General features: G+C 43.0%; 1 protein-coding gene across 3 annotated transcripts in view; it reads right to left on the reverse strand.

Moving 5' to 3' along the window:
- The window catches only part of LOXHD1 (lipoxygenase homology PLAT domains 1), a gene marked incomplete at both ends in the record, with an annotated part of 203,543 nt that overhangs the window by 117,152 nt on the left and 60,792 nt on the right, over nt 1-25,599 (reverse strand). For all 3 annotated transcript variants that reach the window (XM_081252599.1, XM_081252598.1, XM_081252597.1), the window contains 6 exons: nt 6,607-6,767; nt 8,182-8,336; nt 19,937-20,072; nt 20,502-20,588; nt 21,604-21,764; nt 22,292-22,427. In XM_081252599.1, the coding sequence (XP_081108725.1) occupies nt 6,607-6,767; nt 8,182-8,336; nt 19,937-20,072; nt 20,502-20,588; nt 21,604-21,764; nt 22,292-22,427 (836 nt within the window). The remainder of the gene's footprint in view (nt 1-6,606; nt 6,768-8,181; nt 8,337-19,936; nt 20,073-20,501; nt 20,589-21,603; nt 21,765-22,291; nt 22,428-25,599) is intronic.

A 25,599-nucleotide genomic window follows, 5' to 3' on the forward strand; every position in this document is an offset into this window, starting at 1 on the left:
CACATCCTGAGCCACAAAGCAAACCTCGGCAAATTTAAGAAAATTGAAAACATATCAAGCATCTTTTCCGACCACAACGCTATGAGATTAGAAATGAACTACAAGAAAAAAAACTATAAAAAACACAAACATGTGGAGGCTAAACAATTTACTGCTAAACAATTTGCTACTTAACAACCAATGGATCACTGAAGAAATCAAAGAGGAAATCAAAAAATACCTAGAGACAAATGAAAATGAAAGAACAACCATCCAAAACCTATGGGATACAACAAAAGCAGTTCTAAGAGGAAAGCTTATAGCAATACAATCTTACCTCAGGAAACAAGAAAAATCTCAAATAAACAAGGTAACCTTACACCCAAAGCAACTAGAGAAAGAAGAACAAACAAAACTGAAAGTCAGTAGAAAGAAAGAAATCATAAAGATCAGAGCAGAAATAAATGAAATAGAGACAGGGAAGACAATAGCAAAGATCAATGAAACAAAAAGCTGGTTCTTTGAAAAGGTAAACAAAATTGATAACCCTTTAGCCAGACTCATCAAGGACAAAAGGGAGAGGACTCAAATCAATAAAATTAGAAATGAAAAAGGAGATGTTACAACTGACACTACAGAAATACAAAGGATCACAAGAGACTACTACATGCAACTCTATGCCAATAAAATGGACAACCTGGAAGAAATGGACAAATTCTTAGAAAGGTACAGTCTCCCAAGACTGAACCAGGAAGAATTAGAAAATATGAACAGACCAATCACAAACACTGAAATTGAAACTATAATTTAAAAACTCCCAACAAACAAAAGTCCAGGACCTGATGGCTTCACAGGAGAATTCTATCAAATGTTTAGAGAAGAGCTAACACCTATCCTTCTGAAACTTTTCCAAAAAATTGCAGAGGAAGGAAGACTCCCAAACTCATTCTATGAGGCCACAATCACCCTGATACCAAAACCAGACAAAGATACCACTGGAAAAGAAATTTACAGGCCAATATCACTGATACTGATATTTACAGGCTGATGAACATAGTCCCAAAAATCCTCAACAAAATACTAGCAATTCGAATGCAAAAATACATTAAAAGGCTCATACACCATGATTGAGTGGGATTTATCCCAGGGGTGCAAGGATTCTTCAGTATCCACAAATCAATCAATGTGATACACCACATCCACAAATTGAAGAATAAAAACCATATGATCATCTCAAAAGATACAGAAAAAGCTTTTGACAAAATTCAACACCAATTTATGATAAAAATGCTCCAGAAAGTGGGCATAGAGGGAACCTACCTCAATGTAATAAAGGCCATATACAACAAACCTACAGCTAGCATCATACTCAATGGCGAAAAGCTGAAAGCATTTCCTCTAAGATCAGGAATAAGACAAGGATGCCCACTCTCACGACTTTTATTCAACATAGTTTTGGAAGCCCTAGCTACAGCAGTCAGAGAAGAAAAAGAAATAAAAGGAATCCAAACTAGAAAAGAAGAAGTTAAACAGTCACTGTTTGCAGATGACATGATATTATACATAGAAAAGCCTAAAGATGCTACCAGAAAACTACTAGAGTTCATCAATAAATTTGGGAAAGTTGCAGGTTACTAAATTAATACACAGAAATCTGTTGCATTTCTATACACTAACAATGAAAGATCAGAAAGAGAAAGTCAAGAAACAATCCCATTTACCATTGCATCAAAAAGAATAAAATACCTAAGGAGACAAAAGACCTAAGGAATAAAACTACCTAAGGAGACAAAAGACCTGTACTGCAAAAACTATAAGATGCTGATGAAAGAAACTGAAGAAGACATAAACGGATAGAAAGATATACCATGCTCTTGGACTGGAAGATTAAATATTGTGAAAATGACTATACTACCCAAAGCAATCTACAGATTCAATACAATCCCTATCAAATTACCAATGGCATTTTTCACAGAACTAGAACAAAAAACCCTAAAATTTGTATGGAGACACAAAAGACCCTGAATAGCCAAAGCAATCTTGAGAAAGAAAAATGAAGCTGGAGGAAGTAGGCTTCCTGACTTCAGACTATACTACAAGCTATAGTCATCAAAACAGTATGGTACTTGCACAAAAAATAGACCTATAGATCAATGGAACAGGATAGAAAGCCCAGTAATAAACCCACACACCTATGGTCAATTAATCCATGACAAAGGAGGCAAGACTATACAATGGTGGAAAGAAAGTGTCTTCAACAAATGGTACTGGGAAAAGTGGACAGCTACATGGAAAAAATGAAATTAGATCATTATTTAACATCATACACAAAAATAAGCTCAAAATGGATTAAAAACCTAAATGTGAGACTGGACACTCTAATACTCCTAGAGGAAAACATAGGCAGAACACTCTCTGACATAAATCGCAGCAATATCTTTTCCAATCTGTCTCCCAGAGTAATGGAAATAAAGACAAAAATTAAAAAATGGGACCTAATTAAATTCAAAAGTTTTTGCACAGCAAAGGGAACCATAAGCAAAATGAAAAGACAACCCACAGATTGGGAGAAAATATTTGCAGATGATGGGACCGACATGGGATTAGTCACCAAAATTTACAAACAGCTCATGCTGCTTAATATCATCAAAACAAAAAACCCAATCAGAAAATGAGCAGAAGACATAAATAGACATTTTTCCAAGGAAGACGTATGGATGGCCAAGAGGCACATAAAAAGATGTTCAACATCGCTAATGATTAAAGAAATGCAAATCAAAACTACAATGAGATATCACCTCACACCAGTCCCAATGGCCATCATCAGAAAATCCACAAACTATCAATGCTGTAGAGGGTGTGGAGAGAAAGGAACCCTCCTACACTGTTGGTGGGAATGTAAATTGGTACAGCTACTCTGGAGAACAGTATGGAGTTTCCTTAAACAACTAAAAATAGAGCTACCATATGACCCTGCAATCCCACTCCTGGGCATTTATCTGGAGAAAAACATGGTCCAAAAGGATACATGCACCCCAATGTTCATTGCAGCACTGTTTACAATAGCCAAGACACAGAAGCAACCTAAATGTCCATCGACAGATGAATGGATAAAGAAGATGTGGTACATATATACAATGGAATATTACTCAGCCATAAAAAAGAATGAAATAATGACATTTGTAGCAACATGGATGGACTTAGAGATTGTCATACTGAATGAAGTAAGTCAGATAGAGAAAGAGAAATATCATATGATATCACTTATATGAGGAATCTAAAATGAAATGATACAAATGAATGTATTTACAAAACAGAAACGGACTCACAGACTTAGAGAATGAACTTATGGTTACCGGAGAGGAAGGGTGGAGGGAAGGGATAGTTAGGGAGTTTGGGATTGACATGTACATGCTGCTGTATTTAAAAAGGATAATCAACAAAGACCTACTGTATAGATCAGGGGGGAAAAAAGAATCCATCTTCTAAAAAATGTGTGAACTCTTAAGTGTTTGGGGGCATGGAGAGCCCTGGGGTATGTCAGAGGCTTCAGCTCCTAGTCAGCCCTACAATCAGCAGCAGCAACAGCATCGCCTGTGTCATCAGCAGACTTGGCTCTTTTCAAAGTGCAACTGGATTTCACCCTCATAATCACCATAAGACACTTGCTGGTTGGGAAGGCACAGAAGACCAGAGAAGTTAAGAGCTTTGCCCGAAGTCACCTAGCAGGTAGGTGGCCAGATTCCTGGGCCTTGCACCACGCTCATGGCAATTCAGCCAGTGTGGACACTCAGACTTCTTCCTCATCCCCTTTTCACATTCCCCCTCTTCTTCCTCACCTGTCCCAGGGCTCAGTCCTCATTTTCTTTATCCACACTCTCCCTAAAGGATCCCCTCCATTTCCCTGACTTTAAATTCCATCTCTATGCTCTCATTTCCTGAATTTATTTCTCAAGATCTGACTCTGCCTACTTGATGCACAAGCATCTCAAAACTAACATGACCCCACCGGACCTGCAGAGTCCACCCATCCCCAACCCTCAGCCCTTGCTCCCCAGGCTTCCCATTTCAGTAGAGAGGGTGACCTCTGCCCACCTACTGAAGGCAGAGACCTGGGGTCTCCAATTCTCCTCTCTCTTAATGGCAGGTCCTATGAACTCCACCTCCAGGATCCACCTGTGGTGTAGCCCTTCCCCCCACCTTCGCTGCCACCACCTGGGGGCAGGCTGCCAAGTTACGGGCTGAATTGTGTCCCTCCCCAAGAAAAGATCTGTTGAAGCCTTAACCTCAGAATGTGACTTTATTTGGAAATAGTGTCCTCACAGAGGTAACTGAGTTAAAATGAGGTCATTAAGGTGGGCCCTCATCTAAAATGACTGATATCCTTATAAAAAGTGGAAATCTGGACACAGAGACAGACACATGCAGAGGGAAGACAATGTGAAGACAGAGGGAGAAGATGGCCATCTACAAGCCCAGGAACGCCTGCGGTTACCACAAGCTGAGAGGCATGGAGCAGACCCTGTTCAGAGCTCCTTCGCGGGAGCATGGTCCTGCCGACGCCCTGAGTTTGGACTTCTGGCCTCCAGAACTGCGAGGCAAAATTCTGTTGTTTAAGCCACTCAGTTTGTGGTACATTGTTACAGCAGCCCTAGCAAACTAATACATACCGTCATGGACCCCACAACACCTCCTGCCATTCTGTTTCCTCTCTGGACTCCCTACCACCTGTCCTCCATGCAGAAAACAGAGGCAACTACCTAAAATGGAAGAGCCCTACCAAGCCCTCCTGATATGGGCCTCTGCTCACCTCTGACCCCACTGGGTGGCTTTCTCCTTTGTCCACCTGCTTTGGTCTCATTGGAGTTCTAGAACCCTCAAGCTCTTTCCCCTGGCACTCTCCTTTTCATCCTGCAAGAAGTCAGCCTAAACGTCCCCATGAAGACAGACCCACCCACCTTCTCCATCTCTGACCCACCCTGTCCATCTCAGTGTGGCCTCTCCAGCAGCTGCTGCCACCACTGTGCGTGTCCTCCAGCCCACTCCTCAAAGTTAGCAATTGTGGCTTTCTTAGTGTATTCATTTGCTCATTGTTTAGTTCCCCTCCAGACAACAAACTTCATGAGGACAGGGAGCAAGCGTATATAAATGCTTCATAAATATCTTTTGAGTGGATGGGAATAAAACAAGGAAGGCTGCTCCATCCAGCATCCCAGCCAGGCAGCCTCCGGGTCTAGCAGGGAGCAAAGGGGTCAGTGTTGAAGAGAGACCAGAACTCTCCCACCCCCTCCTTCTTTGTGCTCCCTCCCCATGTGCCAGGCAGCCCTCACCAACCTCTGCGAACCACCTCCTCAGTCCCATGCCTCTCACCACTTCTCCAGCCTGGATGACCCACCCTCCCTTCTCTTCACCATCCATTCACTCTCCAATCTTCCCTCCAGGCCCAGGTCCTGTTCTGCCTCTCTTGAGAAGCCTTCCCTGGCTCCCAAACCTTACTCGGAGCCTCTTTCTGTCTATTAGTGCCACTGACTTGGAACTGCCTTCATCATTACCTATCTTTCCAGTGTAATCCTCTTAATACTAACAGTGGCCATACTTTGAAGACTGTAGATGCCTTTGTCATGGACAGAAACATTTCACAATCATTGTGCCCTGGGATTGCCCCAGTGGCCCTCCCTAGCTTGGGAAACTGCTCTTCCTGGGCTGGTGTGGTGGTAAGCAAATCAGTTGTAGCAAATGTGTCTGCATGCACATGTGTGCACGAGTGCGTCTGTGTGCCTGGTAGAGAAAGAGCAATGCATTCGCTGCCAGGCTGTTAGGCAACCTGCCCCCACCCACTCCGAGGAGGGCTGCCCTTAGGCGAGAAGCCTGGGCCAGCCCTAAGGAAGTGACCTTGGACACACACACACAGCACCTCGTCCATAGGTGCAAGACTCAGCTTGGGAATGGGATTTGCAGAACCTAGTTGATCCAAAGCTCCAGTTAAGAGTGTACCTCCCAGACATTGCTACGGGTGAATGGGAATGGCCAACCAGACAGCACAAAAAATGCTGGTATTGCTCCTCATTATAGAAATGTCTCTCTCAGGAACGTTTGATAGAGCCCAAACTGGCTGTGAAAGAAATCCAAATGCTTAAGACAAAAGAGAAAAGAAACTTTACCTCACTAGTAAGCTGGGATAAGGAAATGAAAACAAAGTAAAATATCTTGACAAGATATTAAAAGGGAAAAGATGTGGTAGAAGGCCATCCAAATGGGGGAAAAAAACACCTTTAATTCAAAAGTTTAGTTCAGCATGTAACAAAGCCTCTGAGGTAACTCTCAGTTAAAGTCTGAAGCTGTCATATTTTATCACTGAAAAATGCCAACATTTTGGTAATTAATAGACTTAGTAGCAGCACCACACTGGGACACCCAATGCTGCTGTTCCAACACCTGTGTGTGTTGGGGGTGGCGGGGATATGAGGCCCAGGTCTAAGTGCCACCAGCAGGGCCACCTCTTTTTCTGGACCAACTATATCCTTAAGCTACGATTTTGCTCCCTGCACCTGGAATAGGCTGAGTCTTCCCAAAACTAAGGCCCATAACCTAAGCTGGAGAAAATCAAAACAGACAGGACTCATGTACCTGAGACAAGGGAACTCCACGTTGTCGCTCTCGGGCTGCCCCTCCTCTCTCACCAGCACCCGCTCCAGGAACCAGCCACTGCCGCTGCCTTTGCCATCGTGTCTGATCCTCACCCGCCTTACCTTCCGCATGGTGACGGACTCAATGGTGAACTCATCGGCCTTTGTGGGAAAGACAGCAAGGCCAGTTAGATGTGGCTCCCCTTGGACCCAAACACCAAGGGAAGACACAGGCCCAGAAATCCTAAAAGCCATAGCCAATGGGTTGGGCTATTGGTCTTTCACAGGTGGGCCAGGGGCTACCCATAAAGAACGGATTGCACCTCTCCCTCAATTTCTCCCACTGGACTATGTTCGATGTCAAGTTCCCAACAGCTGAGATCTGTATTTTTGGATAAACAATGGCCATTCCCTGTGATCTCCTTTTAAAAGGTAAATCCTCTAGGAGGATTAATATATTAAGCTGCTATCAGTCACTAACCGTTTATCATGAATTAATTCCTTGGTTAATCTCCTCTGGCTCCTTGCTACAAGACACTGGCTCCCTTCTGAGAAAGGGAATGATTAGGGGGACCAGTGGTCTTATTAATTTCACAGTTTTGCCTGCCAGTGAAGCAGCAGGAATGCAGCAGGGGCTGCAGAGTTGCCAAGTCTACACCAGTGTACCTGGGGCCCTCTGGGAACAGGAACTCGAGAGTGGGATTCATGAAGGAAGGAATCAGAAGATGTAGAAAGAAAAGAGTAGGAAAGGGTGGAGAAAGACCTCCACTTGAATTCCAGGGCTTGCCCTGCCCTTGCTAAGGAAGAGGTGGCAGAGGAAGGAGAGGACCAAGGCTTACCAAATCTCTTCACCTGATGAGCAACCTTGGGTCTCACATTATTGAACTATGACCCTTAACTGAGCACCTACTGTGTGCTGAGGGTCAGGTCTGCTGGCAGGCAGTATATCTGTCATCTCTAATCCTCACAACAGCCAGCCACAGGTAGGCATCCTTTCCCCCATTTCAGACACAAGGAAACTGAGGCTCAGAGAATGGAGGGTCTGGCCCCGATCCTCCTGACTCTTTCCCCATTGTTTCACACAGCCTCCCCAGTAAATCCAGGTGATGGTTGGGGAAACCAAAGGGATCACCCAGCACGTTTGTAATGAGGCTAGGAATAGAACCCAATTCTCCCACTTCCATGTTTAGCGTCTTTCCTGATTTCTCTTTCAAAAAGGAAACGAACAAGTTGCCACCAGTGGTCATGCCTAGTGGAGAAGCAATGTTCCTTCAGGTGTCCCAGCTTTCTGCATGCCTGAGACCTTCAGTCCACACATAAGGTGCCCAGCTTCCTTCCCTGCCCACCCCAAGTGTCTTCCTGCTCTGCCCTCTTCTCAAAGCTAAGGTGTGGGCCAGCTCCCAGCCTTAGGAGCCGGGTGGCTGTCATGCATGTAGTTCCCTGTTCGTGCACCCAGAGACAGCCTCTCTGATGGCCGAGGCACCAGTACCAGTGATCAGCTCTACTTAGAGCAGGGAAGACAAGGGAATGGGAAGGGGTGGGGCGGGGCTGACGGAGGTGCACTGCTGGAACTTACGTTGCCCTTCTCAAACAGGTCGGTGTTATTCCTGCAGTTGTAGAGCAGCCGCTCCCCCGTGTCCCCCACGTCACCAAAAAGGCAGAGGTAGACGTTGGCATCCGTTCCCGCACCTTCAATTTCCCCAGTGCACACTGTCACGCGGTACCGGGCCACTGGCAGACAGAGAGAGGGACACAACGAGCTGGCAGCTCCCTGCTCCCAACACTGGCCCTGCTGCTCCCCACCTCTGAGCACTGCCTCCCCCTCTCCCCCCCCCCTCTCATCTGGGCTGACATTGCTCATTCCGCCAGCTGCCTCACACCAGTCAAGGGCCAGCTCATCTGCAAATCCCTTGTCCCAGACAGACCAGAGGTTCCCAATCCTGGCTAACTGTCAGAATGCCATGGGAAACTTTTATAAGAATTCAGATTCCTGAGCACCACCTCAGACTTCCCAAATCTTAGTTTCCAGAGTGGGAGCCCTAAAACTGCATTATTTACAAGCTCCCCCAGGGGACTCGGGTGGAGTTGGCAGTGTTTGGGGACCACGGGTCTAATTCAAACATTTTGGCACTTGATTCCACCCAACTCAGTAGACCTTTTGCCTCAGGTTGTCATCCAATTCATGAGTCCTGTCTTCTTAAGAAAAGTAAGATAACTTTTTTTTTGAACCAGAACTGAGCCTTCCCTTCTCTTCAGAACTCCCCAGTGCTATGGACATGCCAGGAAGAGAAGCAGAGAGAAAGGCACAAAGTGCAGCTGCTGTGGGAAGGGCAGCTTCTTCTTCCCATGTTGACAATGTACAGTGGAGCAGGCAAACCTGCATCTGGCACATAAGGCCTTACTTCCTAAGCTAAAAGTGAAATTCATTCATTCATTCCTTTGCCCAATATCTGTTTACTGAAGCCTAGTAAGTGGCAGGCATTTTTATAGGTGCAGGGATTCAGCAGTGAGCAAGACAAACAGACTCCTGTTCAATGGCACTTATATTAAAGTTGAGAATGGAAGGATGGAGAGGAGAGATGGACAGTAAAATCATAAATCATGAACAGGAAAATTTCTGAGTTGTATCTGTAACAAAGATAGTATAATGGAGTGATGCCACAGGGTGTGATGGAAGTAGGGAGGTGTGCAGTAAGGGGGTGAAGATGATTTAGAGATGCAGAAAAGCTTGCAGCAAGGAGACAAGGCTTGGACTAAAATGTTGGTGATAGGAGCCAGCCACAGGCGTAGTGAGAGAAGAGGGTGCGGGTAAGTGTGAAGCCCCAATGTGGAGATGAGCAGCTATGTTTCAGGAGCAGAGAGAAGGCCAATATGGCTGGACTGGAGGGAGAAGGAGGGGATGAGATGAGGCCCAGAGGTGGACAGGGTTAAGACCCGGGATGTGTGACAGGTCAAGGTAAGACATGTGGCTTCCTTTGTGTTTTTGTTTTTAATACAACAGGAAGCCTTTATAGGGCTTTAGGCAAGGAAGTAACTTAGTCTGATCTATGTTTTAAAGAGCATTTGGCTGCCATGTGGAGAACTGATTGTAGGGGAAGAAAGAGTGAATCAGAGAGGCCGGTTAATGGAATAATTACAGTAGTCTAGAAAAGAGAGGAGGATGCCTAGGACTGGGGGTGCAGTGGAGATGGAGAGAAGTCGGTAGATTAGAGATATATTTTTGAGGTAGAAACAATAGTACTTGATGATGGACTGGATAGGTAATTGAGGGAAAGAGAGGAACCAGGGATGACTCCTGGGTTTCTGGCTTGGGCAACTAGGTGAATAGTGTTGGCAACAAGACTTAGGGACACTTGGGGAGAATGATGGGTTTGGAGATAAAAATCAATGGTTGTTTGTTCATTATAAATTTGAGATGTTTATTAGATGATCATAAAAAGAGGTCAAGATGGCAGTTGAATGTGTGTGGAGGGTCAGGAGTGTTGACCTGACTTTGGTCATCATAGGCATATAGATTCCATTGAAAGTCACAGGACCAGATGAGATCCCCTATGGAGAGGATGCAGACAAGAACTCTAGAGGGATACCAACATTAGAGGTCAAGGCCAGGAGAAGCTGGCAACTCAGATGAGAAGCAGCAGTCAGTGAAGCAGAGGGATTTTGCTCCGAACCTAAAACTGCTCTAAAAAGTCTATTTTTTTAAAATGAAGGGAATATTAAGGCATTCCCAGATAAACAAAAACTAAAAGAATTCATCACCATCAGACCTGCTCTACAAGAAATATTAAAGGGAGTCCTTCACATTGGACATTAGACAGTAACTTGAACAGACCCAAAGACATAAAGAGAACAAGGAAAAGCAATGACTTAGGTAAATATGTAGACAGTATACTTTAATTTTTGTTTGTAACTCTCTTCCTCTCAAATCTTATATAAAAGACAACTGCATAAAGCAGTAAATATAAAACTGCATTGGTGGGTTTATAATGGACAAAGATATAATCTGTATGGCAATATAGCACAAAGGAGGTGAAAAGAAACAAACCTACACTGGAGCAGAGTTTTTGTATATTATTGAAATTAAGTTGGTATTAATCTGAACTAGAATGTTATAAGTTAAGATGTTAATTGTAATTCCCTGGTATAATTCCCTAAGTGTAATTCTTCCTACTAAGAAAATAACTCTCACTATATATACATATATGTATATGTATATATATTAAAAGAAACAAGGGAACTAAAATGGTATTCTAGAAAATATCTATTTACCACAAAAGAAGGAAGAATAAAGAAATAACAAAAAAAGACAAGATATATAGAAAGCAAATAGCAAAATGGCAGACATAAATCCTGCCCTATTAGTAGTTACATTAAATGTAAATGGACTAGGGCTTCCCTGGTGGCGCAGTGGTTGAGAGTCCGCCTGCCGATGCAGGGGACACGGGTTCGTGCCCCGGTCCGGGAAGATCCCACATGCCACAGAGCAGCTGGGCCCATGAGCCATGGCCGCTGAGCCTGCGTGTCCGGAGCCTGTGCTCTGCAATGGCAGAGGCCACAACAGTGAGAGGCCCATGTACCGCAAAAAAAAAAAAAAAAAAAAAAAAAAAAAATGTAAATGGACTAAATATTTCAATCAAAAGGCAAAATATGGTGGTAATCCTGCACAGACAGGATGGGTCTCCCTACTCCAAATTTGCTCAGCTATCAAGGCTGATGATACCACGCATGTACCAAGAGTGAATATAAAATGATTATTCACATAATGAGCAGTTCTGGGGAGAGCATGATAGGCCCTCAAGCGGGTCCAAAAATGGCTGGAGACAGCAGAGAGGGATGACTGGTTTGACATTTTATGGTGGTTAAGGGGTGAGAGTTTCTTCACATGGGTCCTTGTATGGCTTGAACTTTCCACAAGTGTGAAGGAAGGGAGCATCCAGGATTTCTTACCAAATTGCCCAGGCATGAGGGAGAAAGATACTGGTGTAACTGGAAAGCTGTCAGCAGTCAAATATGAAAAAGAAGTCATACTCCTTATTACACAGAGATTGGAAGAATAAATAATGCATCTAACTATCTGATATATGGAAGAGACACACTTTAGATTCAGACACAAATAGGTTGAGAGTAAAAGGATGGCTCAAGGAGAACTAGACAATATGAATAAATTTATAACAAGTAAAAGATTGAATCAGAATTCAGAAAGCTACACATGAAGAAAAGCCCAGGCCTAGATGTCTTCTCTATTGAATTTTACCAAACATGTAAAGAAGAATTAATACCAATTCTTCTCAAATAAAGTAGAAGGAAATACTTCTGAACTCATTTTGTGAGGCTAGCATATCCCTGCTCCAAAACCAGACAAAGATACCACAAGAAAAGAAAACTACAGACCAATGTTATGAATACAGATGCAAAAATCCTCAAAAAAATATTAGCAAAACAAATCCAGCCCCATAAAAAAGAACTATACACCATGGCAAGGTAGGATCTATCCTAGGGATACAAGTTAAATTTCTGAAAATCAAGTAATGTAATATATCATATCCATAGAATAAAAAAACAAAAATCACATGATCATCTCAATAGACTCAGCAAAAGCATTTGACAAAATTCAACACTCTTTCATGATGAAAAATCAACAAACTAAGAATAAAAGGGAACTTCATCAACCCATAAAAGTCATCTATGAAATACCCACAGCTGACATCATATTTAATGGTGAAAGAGTGGATGCTTTCCCCCTAAGATGAGGAACAAGACAAGGATCTCTGCTCCCACCACTTCTCTTCAACATGGTATTGGAGGTTTTAGTCAAGGCAACTAGGTATCCAGATTGGAAAGAAGTAAAGCTATCTCTATTCATGGATGACATGATCTTGTATATTGAAAATCATAAGGAATTCACTAAAAACTATTAGAACTAATAAGAGTTCAGCAAAAGTTGTGGAGTACAAGATCAATATAGCAAAATCAACTGTATTTCTATTACTTTGCAATGAACAATCTGAAAATAAAATTAAGAAAACATTTCCATTCAAAATAGCATCAAAAAGAATAAAATAGTTTTGAATAAATTTTTAAAAACAAGTGAAAACCAATTAATAAGTCATGGAGATGCAATGTACAGCATGGCAACTATGGTTAATAATACCATATTGCATATTTGAAATTGCTAATACAGTAGATCTTAAAAGTTCTCATCACAAGAAAAAAATTATGTAACAACGTGTTGTGATGGATGTTAACTAGACTTACTGTGGTGATCACTTTGCAATATATACAAATATTGAATCATTATGTTGTACACCTGAAACTAAATATAACATTGTAAGTCAATTATACCTCAATAAGAAAGAAAAAAGTGAAAAACTTAAGCTCTGAAAACTAAAAAACTGTTGAAAGAAATTAAAGATGTTCACAGATTGGAAGACTTAATATTGTTAAGATGGCAACGCTTCCCAAACTGATCTACAGACAAAATGCAATCTCTATCACAATCTTAAATGATTTCTTTGTAGAAATTGACAAGTCATCTCTAAAATACATATGGAATTTCAAGGAACCCAGAATAGACAAAACAATAGCAAAAAAGAATAATAAAGAAGAATAACAAGTGTTGGCAAGGATGTAGAGAAATTGGAGCTCTCATACATTGCTGATGGAAATGCAAAGTGGTGCAGCTGTTTGAAAAATAGTATGATAGTTTCTCAAAACTCAAAACAGAATTACCATACAGCCAGCAATTCAGCTGATAGGTATATATCCAAGAGAACTGAAAACATATGTCCACACAAAAACTTTACGTGAATATTCATAGCCACATTATTCATAATAGCCAAAAAGTAGAAACAACCCATATGTCCATTAACAGTTGAATGTGGTATATCCTTACAGTGAAATATTATTCAGCATTTAAAAGAAATGAAACACAGATGCATGCTACAAGGTGAATGGACATTAAAAACATTATGCTAAGTGAAAGAAACAGATACAAAAAGTCATATATTACATGATTCCATTTATATGAAATGTCCAGAACAAGCAAATCTATAGAGACAAAAAATAGATTATTGGTTTAAACAGATGGGTAAGTACAGAGATACGGAGTGAGGTTGGGGAATGGGTGTGACTGCTAATGGGTATGGGTATGCAATGAAAATGTTCTGGAATTTGATAGTGGTCATGGATACATGATTCTATCAATATACTAAAAGCCACTGAATACTTTAAATAAATGAATTGTATGGAAAATGAATACCTCAATAAAGCTGTTTTAAAAAATGGACACTACTCATTGGTGGTCCCTCTAAAATGAAGATAAAGTACATGAGGAATGAGACAAATCACCAGTAAGTTTAATTTAATTTTTCAGTAATATACCCATTTTTATTTGCAGATATGAAGACATCTGAAAATTAAATTTGACCTTTAAATATGTGGGTCTGAATATATAGTGTCTATAGCAAAAGCATTTGTTAGAAGAAAAGGTCAAGGATAACTGCTTATCCACAGACCTGCTTGAGTGGGGCTGGCAAAGGCAGCCACTGAAGTCAAGAGTGGGGAAAGGTCTCCTGCCCCCAACACTGCCTCTTCAGAGGGACAGCACCTGAAATTCAACCATTGCTGCCTCTCCAGTCAACTCTGTTAAAATGAAAAAGTTTTAAACTTTTAGCCTTCGCATAAATGAAGCTGATGCTTTTGTGTTACGCTCCCAATGATAGGCTGTGTTAACAGTAAAAGGAACAAAAAGCATTAACTGGAGTGAGTACTGAAACATGGAAGCACAAAAGGGAAGGGAGGGCACCAGTCTCACTTCATTCTGACTTTTGATGAAGGTCGGTTTTGCCTTTTGGGGCTGTATTTATTAGGCCATTCCCAGAGGCAAGCTGATGAGGGAATTTAGAAATCTCTATGCCTGGGAATCCCAATCCCCTTTGTTCAGGAGCTCGAAGGTCCTATTGGCTGGGCATTGTCAGGGGTCCTAATTCTCTCTAGGGGCCACTGCCAGCCCACCCACCACTGAGGTTCTAAGCACCTTCCTGGCAAGAAGTCTGTGGACAATTAAAAATAATTATATTGGCCATCAGCAGTGAAAGACTTTAAACAGATGGGTAAGTACTAGAGCCTCTTGTAATTTAATTTTAAAATTACAGCTCAGCCTGATTAGCAAGAAGCCACAGTTTTCAGCACTTGAGTCCAGTGGTCTCTTGCCGGCTCATCAGTGGTATGTAATCCCTTCTGCTGGGCATGCAGTGGAGAATGCAGATCTCATTGGTTTTACTATCTCACGTAGCTCCTGAGGGAAAGACAAGGTGGAGATAAATTGTGGGCTGGTGAGTGTTTTGTCTGTGTCTCCTGGTCTGTGTTAATCAGTGCAATCACCCCGGAAGGCATCTTGGCTCTCAGATGTGGTGCTAATTGCTTGTTTGGCCCTTATTTTTTAAGTAAACTAGGAGTACACAATTTCAGATGTAGAGAATTGGTTTTAAATTGGCATTTACTCATTTTACATGAGTCCAAGACTCTCCACTGAAGGGATTTTCAGGAAGCCCTGCACATTATACCTTGGTATACCTTGGTACCAACTGGGGAAGTGAGATGTTGCCACCAGCTCTATTTACTGTTACAAAGAAGCATCCAGACCAGAAAAGGAGATCTGAGTTCCTGTAGAGGTGAGTGAGGACATAGGAGTGTTCCAGGAACAAGAGGAATTTATGTGGGCCAGAAAGAACAGTCGGGGAAAAGAAATTCGAGTTGATATGGGCTCCAAAGTACTGCCAAGGACCCCCAGAAGGCATCAAACTGCCCTCATAGCCAGGACAGACAGCCCTTCTGTCACTGACCCGGGTCCTTGAACGCTTTAATCAATAGAAATTGATAAGAGGCCAGAAGAGACATTCAGGCAAGGCTTTACTGGGACTCGTGCCAGAGCACGAGGGAGTGAAAACAAGTAGCAGGTGCCCTTGCTTGCTCTCTGAGGAGGGCAAGCTGGTCCCTTAAACGGGGTGAGGGTGGGGGCGGACTGGTGGGTCAGGCTGGAGGGGCGGCTTAGGTGTCTGTTCACACCCTTGGTGGTGCTGTGTGCAGGGATAATGCTTTTGCTCCCGGTACCTCAGCAATGGCCGTTGGTTTGTGGTCTTTTTGTATCTTATAATTGCCCCCAACTGCAGTTACGTGTGCAGTTATTTTTAGTCCCTTATGGTTTCTTTGTATTCTGTTGCTAGAGATCCAAGCACTCCAGTAAATGGTGCCAGGTCCCAGCTCATCTCACTTCAATCCAATACTAGTCGTTAGAGAATTTTTTTTTAATTGCAGTTGTTCTTTAATAGTATCACAGAAGGCAAAACCAAACAAAAGACAGCTATGATAGCCCCATATCTTATACACTGTTTAAAATGTTTCAAGGGTGTTTTTGTACGTAACCTATAGAAATGCTCTTCCTCCCTGCCCCTCCCACCGTGATCTCTCCTTATCTATCAAATCCCTACCATGGAAGACCCAGCTCAAATGCCTGAACAATGTTTCTCCCATCTTCCTCAGCAGGAAGTTTACCTCCCTACTGTGTCTACAGCATTCATTCAACTCCTACCAGTTCCACCTTCAGAGTATTTCTTGAATTTATGTCCGCCTCCACTGTCTACCTGAACCCTGCACAATTTCAGGACCACTTTTTCCTTCCCTGGATGATTTCTTAATGGCTTGACCCTAAAATACATCCTCCACACACCCACAAGTCCTTGACGGAGCAGGAGAAATGTGGGGAGGAAGGAACTGGATGGAGTTCAAGTTCAAGGGTAGTGTGAGTGTCATCAAGGTCATGAGAGGCCTGTGAGGGCAGGAGCCTGAGTCAGAGGTGGGGACTGAGTCAGAGTTCAGAGGAGCAGCTTTGTGGGATGAGCCCAAGTGAGGTACTGAGAAGTGGCTGGTTGCTTGGGAGGGAGGTGGAGGTGAGCAAAGTGGATGAGGACCAGCATGTGGATGAATGGGTTTTCCACATGGACATTGATGGAAGCGGAACAAAAGCTCTCAGGTTTTGATATGTGCAAAAATTACTTGGTGTGCCAAGTAATACCGATTACCAGGCATAGCCCTCAGAGAGCCTAGTCAGTATATCTGGGATTGGGCCCAGGGATCTTCATTTTAACAAACACTCTAGGCGATTTTTATATGAATGGGACCTTGAGCATACTTTCAGAGACACTATCTGTTATTGGCTGAATTGTATCCCCCCTACAAATCCATATGTTGAAGCCATAACCCTCCAGTACCTCAGAATGTATTTGGAAGTAGGATCTTTAAAGAAGTAAATAAAGTAAAATGAGGTCGTATGTGTGGGCCCTAATCCAATATGATTGATGTCCTTATAAGAAGAGATTAGGGGGCTTCCCTGGTGGCGCAGTGGTTGAGAGTCCGCCTGCCAATGCAGGGGACACAGGTTCGTGCCCCGGTCCGGGAAGATCCCACATGCCGCGGACCAGCTGGGCCCGTGAGCCATGGCTGCTGAGCCTGCTCATCCGGAGCCTGTGCTCCGCAATGGGAGAGGCCACAACGGTGAGAGGCCCCCGTACCACAAAAAAAAAAAAAAAAAAAAGAAGAGATTAGCACATAGACATGAGCACACACACAGGGGAAAGATCATGTGAGGACACAACGAGAAGATGGTCATTTTCAAGGCAAGGAGAGAGGTCTCAGGAGAAAGCCCACCTGCCAACACCTTGATCTTGGGCTTCTAGCCTCCAGAACTGTGAGAAAATAAATTTATGTTCTTTCAGCCCCCCAGTCTGTGGTATTTTGTTATGGCAGCCCAAGCAGACTAGTTCACTGTCCTAGAACAATGGTAGGAGTTGAGGGGTCTAGAGAATGACCAGGGGGCACCTTGCAAAAGAGGAACATGTCCAGAGTGAACAGAAGATGGAAATGAGCTGGGGCAGAGGCCACATTGTGGGTGGTGTGAGCCTCAAGGCCGAAAGGGCAGTGGGAGTCAGGAGAAGGCCCCCCTCCCGCTAGCCCCACAGTTGTGAGGACGGAAAACTGGGTTTTGGGGGGAGGGGAGCCATGCTTCAGTCAAGGTACAGAGGAGATGGAGGTAAAAGAACATCCTGGGCATTTAAGTAAAAATGGCAGCTTTCTCTCTGAAAAAAACTCACTAAAACGATAGCATACAGGTATTTTAAAGATTTAACCAAACAAAACATTTTCACCAATAAGGCTCAGGGAAAGGGATGAATATAGACAACAGCAACCAAATTTCAGAAGCTGGAGCACAGCTAGAAAAGTGTGCTTTTCACAGTGCCTTAGCACAGTGGGTCCTCACCAGGAGCCCTGACAGCCCCTAGAAATTTGTTGAACAAATTCCTGAGCCCCCCACCCCAGACCTACTGAATTAGAAAATCTGTGGGTGGGCCCCATCAATCTGTGTTTTAAGAAGCCCTTCAGGTGACAATGCTGAAGTTTGAGGTCCCCTGACTTAACAGACCAGAGAGAATTGATCAGAGCTATCAGCTGTGAAATCTGAGAAGCAAGGTTGCAAAGTCTCAGGAATGACTGCACCAGGTAACTTTAGAAATAGGGAGTGAGGAGCTAAAATTATGAGAACTGGTTAGAAGGATTTAGAAAGCAGTTAGATCCCAAGACCATCTCCTCAATTGTTCATACCTGCAGGCTCAATTCTGGCACATAAAGAGGGCAGATCAGGTAACAGCGGGTGTGTTTCTGCCTTGGTGGGATACATGTCACATAGAGTCCTAATTGGGGGGTGGGCAGGAATCATATGTTATTTATCATATTCACAGGGAGATGATAGCCTTGTTGCCAAAGAAAATACTGCTGAATGTGAAAAGGCAGAGTATAGTTTGCTGACCTAGGAGGCAGGAGATCTTGTTCTAGGTCTCACTCTGTCTCTAACTGTATAATCAGGGCAAGAACTTCCTCAGTTTCCTTATCTGCATCAATCTATTTTAAGGACCTTTGAACACAAATATTCCATAGTCCATTTTAATTAGTCCATTTTAATTAATTCCATAGTCCATTTTAATTAAAAATGAAGAAGAATCATAAAATAATACTAATTGCAAGCATTGCCTAATTAGACTAACAGGGTGATCCCTTTTTAGATATTTGCTGTTTGGGGTTTCTATGTTTTTGTGTATTTAACTCTGTTCAAATTGTTTAAAAATATATATACAGAGCTTCTACTGGGTGTGCAAATGCCTGAGAAGTGACACTATCCAAATACTTAGAAGGACTACTGGAACTATGGATGACATTGTAATTTACTTTTTGTAATTTTGCAATGTTATTTTACTATTTAAAAAAAATTAAGCACAGCCACAAGGTTAGAAAATAGGTTAATTACATTAAGTGCCAATTCTGATCAATTGCTAATGTTTGCTTGCAGTGCTATATTGAGGGCTATGAAGCTCATTTCAGACTAAATGGGAGAGAATGCTGTGATTACTCAGTAATGTCTGCCAAGAGAAAAGGATAGGACATGTGTCGTGTATTTGCCAGCACTCTGGTGGTATAACCTAGAGGCAAAATGATCTCCTTTTCCCTCTTTGAATGTGGATGCTAGACTCCAGATTAAAAGCTCAGCTCTCGGGCTTCCCTGATGGCTCAGTTGTTGAGAATCTGCCTGCCAATGCAGGGGATACGGGTTTGAGCCCTGGTCTGGGAAGATCCCACATGCCGCAGAGCAACTGGGCCTGTGAGCCGCAACTACTGAGCCTGCGCGTCTGGAGCCTGTGTTACTCAACGGGAGAGGCTGCGACAGTGAGAGGCCCATGCACCACGATGAAGAGTGGCCCCCGCTTGCCACAACTAGAGAAAGCCCTCGCAAAGAAATGAGGACCCAACACAGCCAAAAATAAATAAATAAATAAATTTATTTAAAAGCTCAGCTCTCTTCTACTAGCCACAAAAAGAAATAGAGGATTCATAAGGGAGCAGTCAAGTGTGGCTATAAGAACCCAGATCCAGCCTTCCTTTTTGAGGACCATCTTATGCATAATTTGAAGAGGATGTTTCCTTTAATTTCAGGGAGTGTGTGGAGAAATATTGTTGAGTGTGGATTCTTCTCATCCCCTCATAGCCAACCTGAAGACCCAGAAATCTCTCCATTCTCACCCATGCCCATCATAAAGCCTTAGCATCAAGGAGATGGCTACTACAAGCCGGTCTTGAGTCTAGGACCTTCTAAACTCATTCCTCATTCAGAGGGAGCCTGATGATGCATAGTGGACAAGACTACCAGCTCATGGGCTAGACACCCATTGGCACACCAAGTAAGAGTTCCATTACCTCCCCCAGGATGAGAGCCAGTCAATACTTACTGCCCATTATCCTCCGTACTGTTGGACCCTCAGCAGTCATTTCCCTAACGATCTCATTGTCATCCTCATTGGCATCCAGCCAGCGATTGCAGTTGAAGTTATACTTGTCCTTGGTCAGAGTGTTCATCAGGGTCATCTGGAATGAAGTTCTGGAGTGAGCAAGTGGGTGTACCAGAGATATTCATCCATGCCTTGAGGTTCCCGTTCTGCTAGTTCATCTCAAGGAGGACAAGGCCGTCCCCTAGGGATGACTCTTGTGGAAGATGGAGTGCCAGATTAATATTTATCCCTCTGGTCCCCTGGAGACCCACAGTTGCCTAGCAGCCAGGTGATTAGGACACAGTGCAAGTCTGCTGAAACCTAAGCAACTTCTTAGTCTACTTTGGAAGTCCTGTCCCCATCAGGAAGTCCATGTGTCATGTGTCCAAATTTAGGTGTCACTACAACCCTTCCCCACCCACACCCCCAATAGATAAAGGCAAACTAACAAGACAAGGTCATTAGAAAGAGACCATTTTTGTTCCTCTCCCAACCACCTTCTAACCCCCAAGATGGTACATCTCACCCTCTCTAAATGCCATCCAGAACCAGGAGTCCTTTTATCATGCCATGCCCGAATCTTATAAAACCTGCCGAGGTCTGGGAGCTCAATCTATGGTGAAAAATAACAAGGCCTGAGCGGACAGAACCAAGTGAAATGTGTTTATTACCCTCACAGCTGACCCCCTGCCAGGAGGGTACCCACTTTGAGCTGTTTCTTCAGCATCAAGGGTGGGTTTGCTTCAAACCACCCTCATATATTCTATCTTCTTGTGCTCTTTTAACCAATGGCACATGAGGGAGAGACAGCCATGTAGAGAGCTAAGGTTCAATCTGGGCTGGTGAAACGGAACAAAAATAACTGACCCACAGTAGGATCCAGACTAAATAAAATCTTCCAAGCAATAAGCTTTCAATTACAAAATCCATATGGCAGCCCTGCAAATTAGCACAGGCCCACAGCCCCTGGACTCTGCTGGGCACTGAAACAGACAAAAAGATCAATACAGTGGTCATGCCCTTTCCCTAGGGGCTCAAAGTCTAGCCGGGAAGACAAATACATAAAGAGCAATGAACTGAAGGTATAATAGAAGCACCAACAGGGTGCTCTGAGAAGAGAGCTGCAAATTACAAATTATTCTTACCTAAAGGTCAGAGCAGCACTTCCGTTGACAAAACAAGCCTTGCTCTGCTTATATACATACTGAACATTTAAAGCTGAATTTCTTTTTAAATGTTCCAAAATGTATACTTTCCTTTAAATTTGCTCCTCACTCTCTAATTCAGTCCACACTGGGCGGTTGGACACTAACTGTGCTCAGGGTCTCTGTTCTACAATGATTCCCCAAGTCACCAGGCTCCTGAATGTCCAAAGCCATTACATACTTGCTTCTCCTATGCTTGGTTCTGGACTGTTTGATTCAGATGAAGGACCAGATCTACACTGCACCCCATCTGTGCATTGTCCGTACATTAAATGTGGCATTCCTTGCAGGGGCCTAGGGTCTCTATTTTACCTTTTTGTCTTCAAACTTGATCCCAACCTGGCTTAGAAAACCAGAATCCCACGACAAATGCTTCTTACACCCCTTTCTCTTTCTTCCCTCCCACTCTGTCACACTTCCTACCCTAAATTTCTCAATTATTCCGGGTTTGAACCACTTGTTGTTGGGATTCAGGAGAATCTCATCTGTCCTCCCCTTCTGCCCATAAATCTGGATGAAGATAGGAGAGTTGGTACCAGCTTTCTTCAAGTCGGTCGTCCAGACCCACAGGGACCATGGGAATTCTGCAGAGACAGGTCAAGTTGTACCATAAACTTCAAAAGTGAAGAGATTTTCAAGCTACCAGTGGGGAAGACAAGCAAATCAAAGGTGATCAGGACTGAAGTGCAGGTTGTATACGGGTGTGTCCTACTCTCAGAAACCCATTATAACAAATACTAAATTTGGGAAACCAAGGATTCCTTGCTATTTGAAAGAGTGTGCCTTAATGTTCCTTTTAATGGTGAGAGTCTATTAGTATGTTTTAAACAGGGGGAAGAGTTGACTCCACCCACCCTGTGGCCAGTACATTCAGAGTACACTGTGTTCAACCATTCAGTTTAACAACTAGCCCATCACAGAAGCTTAATGATTTGGGGCTGCTGGAGTATCAGCCTTGGTGCCACGTCTGTAACTCTGTGTGGTCTGTACCTTGGAGAACTGAGGTTCCTGGGGGACCCTTTCCCTTCTTTTCCAGAGGAGAATTGAGAAGAAGGAGCACCCAGTGCTTTGACAATCCTGGCCTTTGCTGGCTCTGGGCCCCTCCACCTACTTTTCAGCCTCTTCTTCCTGAGAGACACCATCTCGTAGAGCTGCCTCTCGATCAGCCCATCTGCCTTCTTCTCATCCAGCCAGTTGCTGCAAGGGAAGGTCTGCTGGATGCCAGTGAAGGGGCACAAAATCACCACCTGGGGGAGCAGATCACATCTCCTACAGTAGGTCCCCTGGCTGGGACTTCTTTGTAATGTTCAACAACCTCCTTAGCCCCACGCTGAGTGTTGTCTGCATTACTACCCTCAAGGAATGTCACTTTTCTTCCTACTGCCTATCTCATTAAATCTTAGATCAAGAAATACTTCCTCTAAGAAATCTTCCCAAGTAGGTATCATCCATATTCCAATTTACTAACCCAAACCTCAAACATTTTTCTGTATACACATACCCTTTTTGAATACCATGTTTCCTTATGCACATTGTAAAATCTCCACCTGAACCAAATTAACTAGAATACTAAATTAATACTCTATATTTGTCTTGTGGAAAAAAGGTCAATCACATAAAAGGTAATTAATATCTATAATTTAATACAAAAACTAACTACCCTCTTCAGGACTTGATCCTTATTTAACCTTCTCTCCTACATCTTCTCCATCTCTACCCACATTCTGAACTTACGGGTTTAGAACATGGCATTCTAACCTTCTCTCCTACACCTTCTCCATCTCTACCCACATTCTGAACTTATGGGTTTAGAACATGGCATTCTGTCTAACCCAGACACACCTAGACATTTTGAAAAGAAGCATCAGAATGCCAAAGACAGAGATCTTAAGAGCATCAAGAGAGAAAAGACAGATGATGGCAATTGGACTAACAAAAGCCAGAGGATATTGGGGGGTGGGGGCATTAGAACTCAATCTAGAATTCTGTACCCTGAAATTTCTTTCAAGAATGAAAATGAAATAAAATGATTTTCAGATTAACAAAAACAGAGTTTACCACCAATAGACCTTACTTAACCAAAGGAACTTCTAAAGCATAGTACTTCAGGAGGAAGAAGAAAATTGACACCAGAAAAGAGGTCTTAGATGCAAGAAGAATTGGCAAGCAAACACACTGGCAAAGAGGTAGGTAAATCTGGACAAATATGACTCTACAAAACAACAGCATATAATATGTGAATTTAAAAATAATTTAAAGGAGAGCTAAAATACTCTACTTTCAAAATTGGCATGCAACCTAGATGCAGAGTTATTACCATTAGAAATTTCTAAGGTTCTTGATTTGTCTAAGAGGGAATTAGAGATGGTGGTTAAATTTAGGTCTTGTCACAGTAAGTATGTATGCTAAAATTTCAATAGTAACCACTAAAAAAGCCAGAAAGAGTGTATAATTTCCAAATCACTATCAAGAAAAAAACCCCACAACCAATCAGTTAAAAAAAAAAAAAAGAAAGACATAGTAAAAGCAGGACAAACAGACATGTTAATAATTATAAAAAACAGAAATGACTAAATTTATCAGTTAAAAACTAGATAGTATCAGATAAGATTGTGATAAAGATTCAATTAACCAGAAGGTTATACTAATTCTACATCTCACAATGTAGCCTAAAACTATATACAGCAAAAATTGTTAGTTCTACAGTAAGAAATTTAAATATCTACCACCGACATTGGAAATTTCAACACATCTTTCTTCGTAATTAATAGATCAAACAGACAAAACGTTATTAAGCAGATAGAAGATTCAAAAACAAAAATAACAAACTGAATTTAATAAATAAAATCAAAATCTTAAATTCAGCTCTTGGAACATATATATAAATTGAAGCACATTGGAAAGTAAATGTCAAAAAATTTTTAAATGGCATCCACCATTGAGAAGACCTTAAAGATGGCAGAGGAGTAAGAGGTGGAGATCACCTTCCTCCCCACAAATACATCAAAAATACATCTAAATGTGCAACAACTCCTAAAGAACACAAATACATCAAAAGAACACCTACTGAACGCTGGCAGAAGACCTCAGACTTCCCTAAAGACAAGAAACTCCCCACGTAGCTGGGTAGGGAAAAAGAAAAAGAAAAAATAGAGACAAAAAAAATAGGGAGGGGACCTACACCTCTGGGAGGGAGCTGTGAAGGAGGAAAAGTTTCCACACACTAGGAAGCCCCGTCACTGGTGGAAACGGGAGTGGGCTTGGGGGAAGCTTTGGAGCCATGGAGGAGAGTGCAGCAATAGGGCTGCAGAGGGCAAAGTGGAGAGATTCCTGCAAAGAGGATCGGGGCCAACCAGCCCTCACCAGCCTGAGAGGTTTGTCTGCTCATCCGCCGGGACAGGTGGGGACTGGGAGCTGAGGCTCGGGCTTCGGAGATCAGATCCCAGGGAGAGGACAGGGGTTGGCTATGTGAACACAGCCAGAAGGGGCTAGTGCACCACAGCTAACCAGGAGGGAGTCTGGGGAAAAGTCTGCAACTTCCTAAGAGTCAAGAGACTGTTGTTTCGGGGTGCACGAGGAGAGGAGATTCAGAGCACTGCCTAAAAGAGCTTCAGAGAGAGGTGTGAGCCACAGCTATCAGTGCGGACACCAGAGATAGGCATGAAATGCTAAGGCTGCTGCTGCAGCCACCAAGAATCCTGTGTACAAGCACAGATCACTATCCACACCTCCCCTCCCGGGAGCCTGTGCAGCCCGCCACTGCCAGGGTCTCATGATCCAGGGACAACTTCCCCAGGAGAACACATGGCGCACCTCAGGCTGTTGCAATGTCACACTGGCCTCTGCTGCCGCAGGCTCGTGCCACATTCTGTACCCCTCTCTCCCCCAGCCTGAGTGAGCCACAGCCCCCTAATCAGCCCTCCTTTAACCCCCTCCTGTATGGGTGAAGAACAGATGCCAGAGTGCGACCTACATGCAGAGGCAGGGCCAAATCCAAAGCTGAAACCCAGGAGCTGCGTGGACAAACAAGAGAAAGGGAAATTTCTCTGTGCAGCCTCAGGAACAGCAGATTAAATCTTCACAATCAATTGTTGTACCCTGCATCTGTGGAATACCTGATTAGACGATGAATCCTCCCAAAATTGAGGTGGTGGACTTTGGGAGCAATTGTAGACTTTGGGTTTGCTGTATGCAACTGACTAGTTTCTGACTTTTATGTTTAACTTAGTATGGCTTTTAGCGCTTGTTATCATTGGTGGATTTGTTTATTAGTTTGGTTGCTCTCTTATTTTAAATTACTTTAAACATATTTTTATTTTAATAATTTTTTAAAAACTTTATTTTATTTTATTTTTCTTTCCTTCTTTTTTTCCCTCCCTTTTCTTCTGAGCCATGTGGCTGACAGGGTCTTGGTGCTCT

Source organism: Mesoplodon bidens (genome assembly GCF_964165515.1).
Source record: "Mesoplodon bidens genome assembly, chromosome: 13".
Taxonomy (NCBI): domain Eukaryota; kingdom Metazoa; phylum Chordata; class Mammalia; order Artiodactyla; family Ziphiidae; genus Mesoplodon; species Mesoplodon bidens.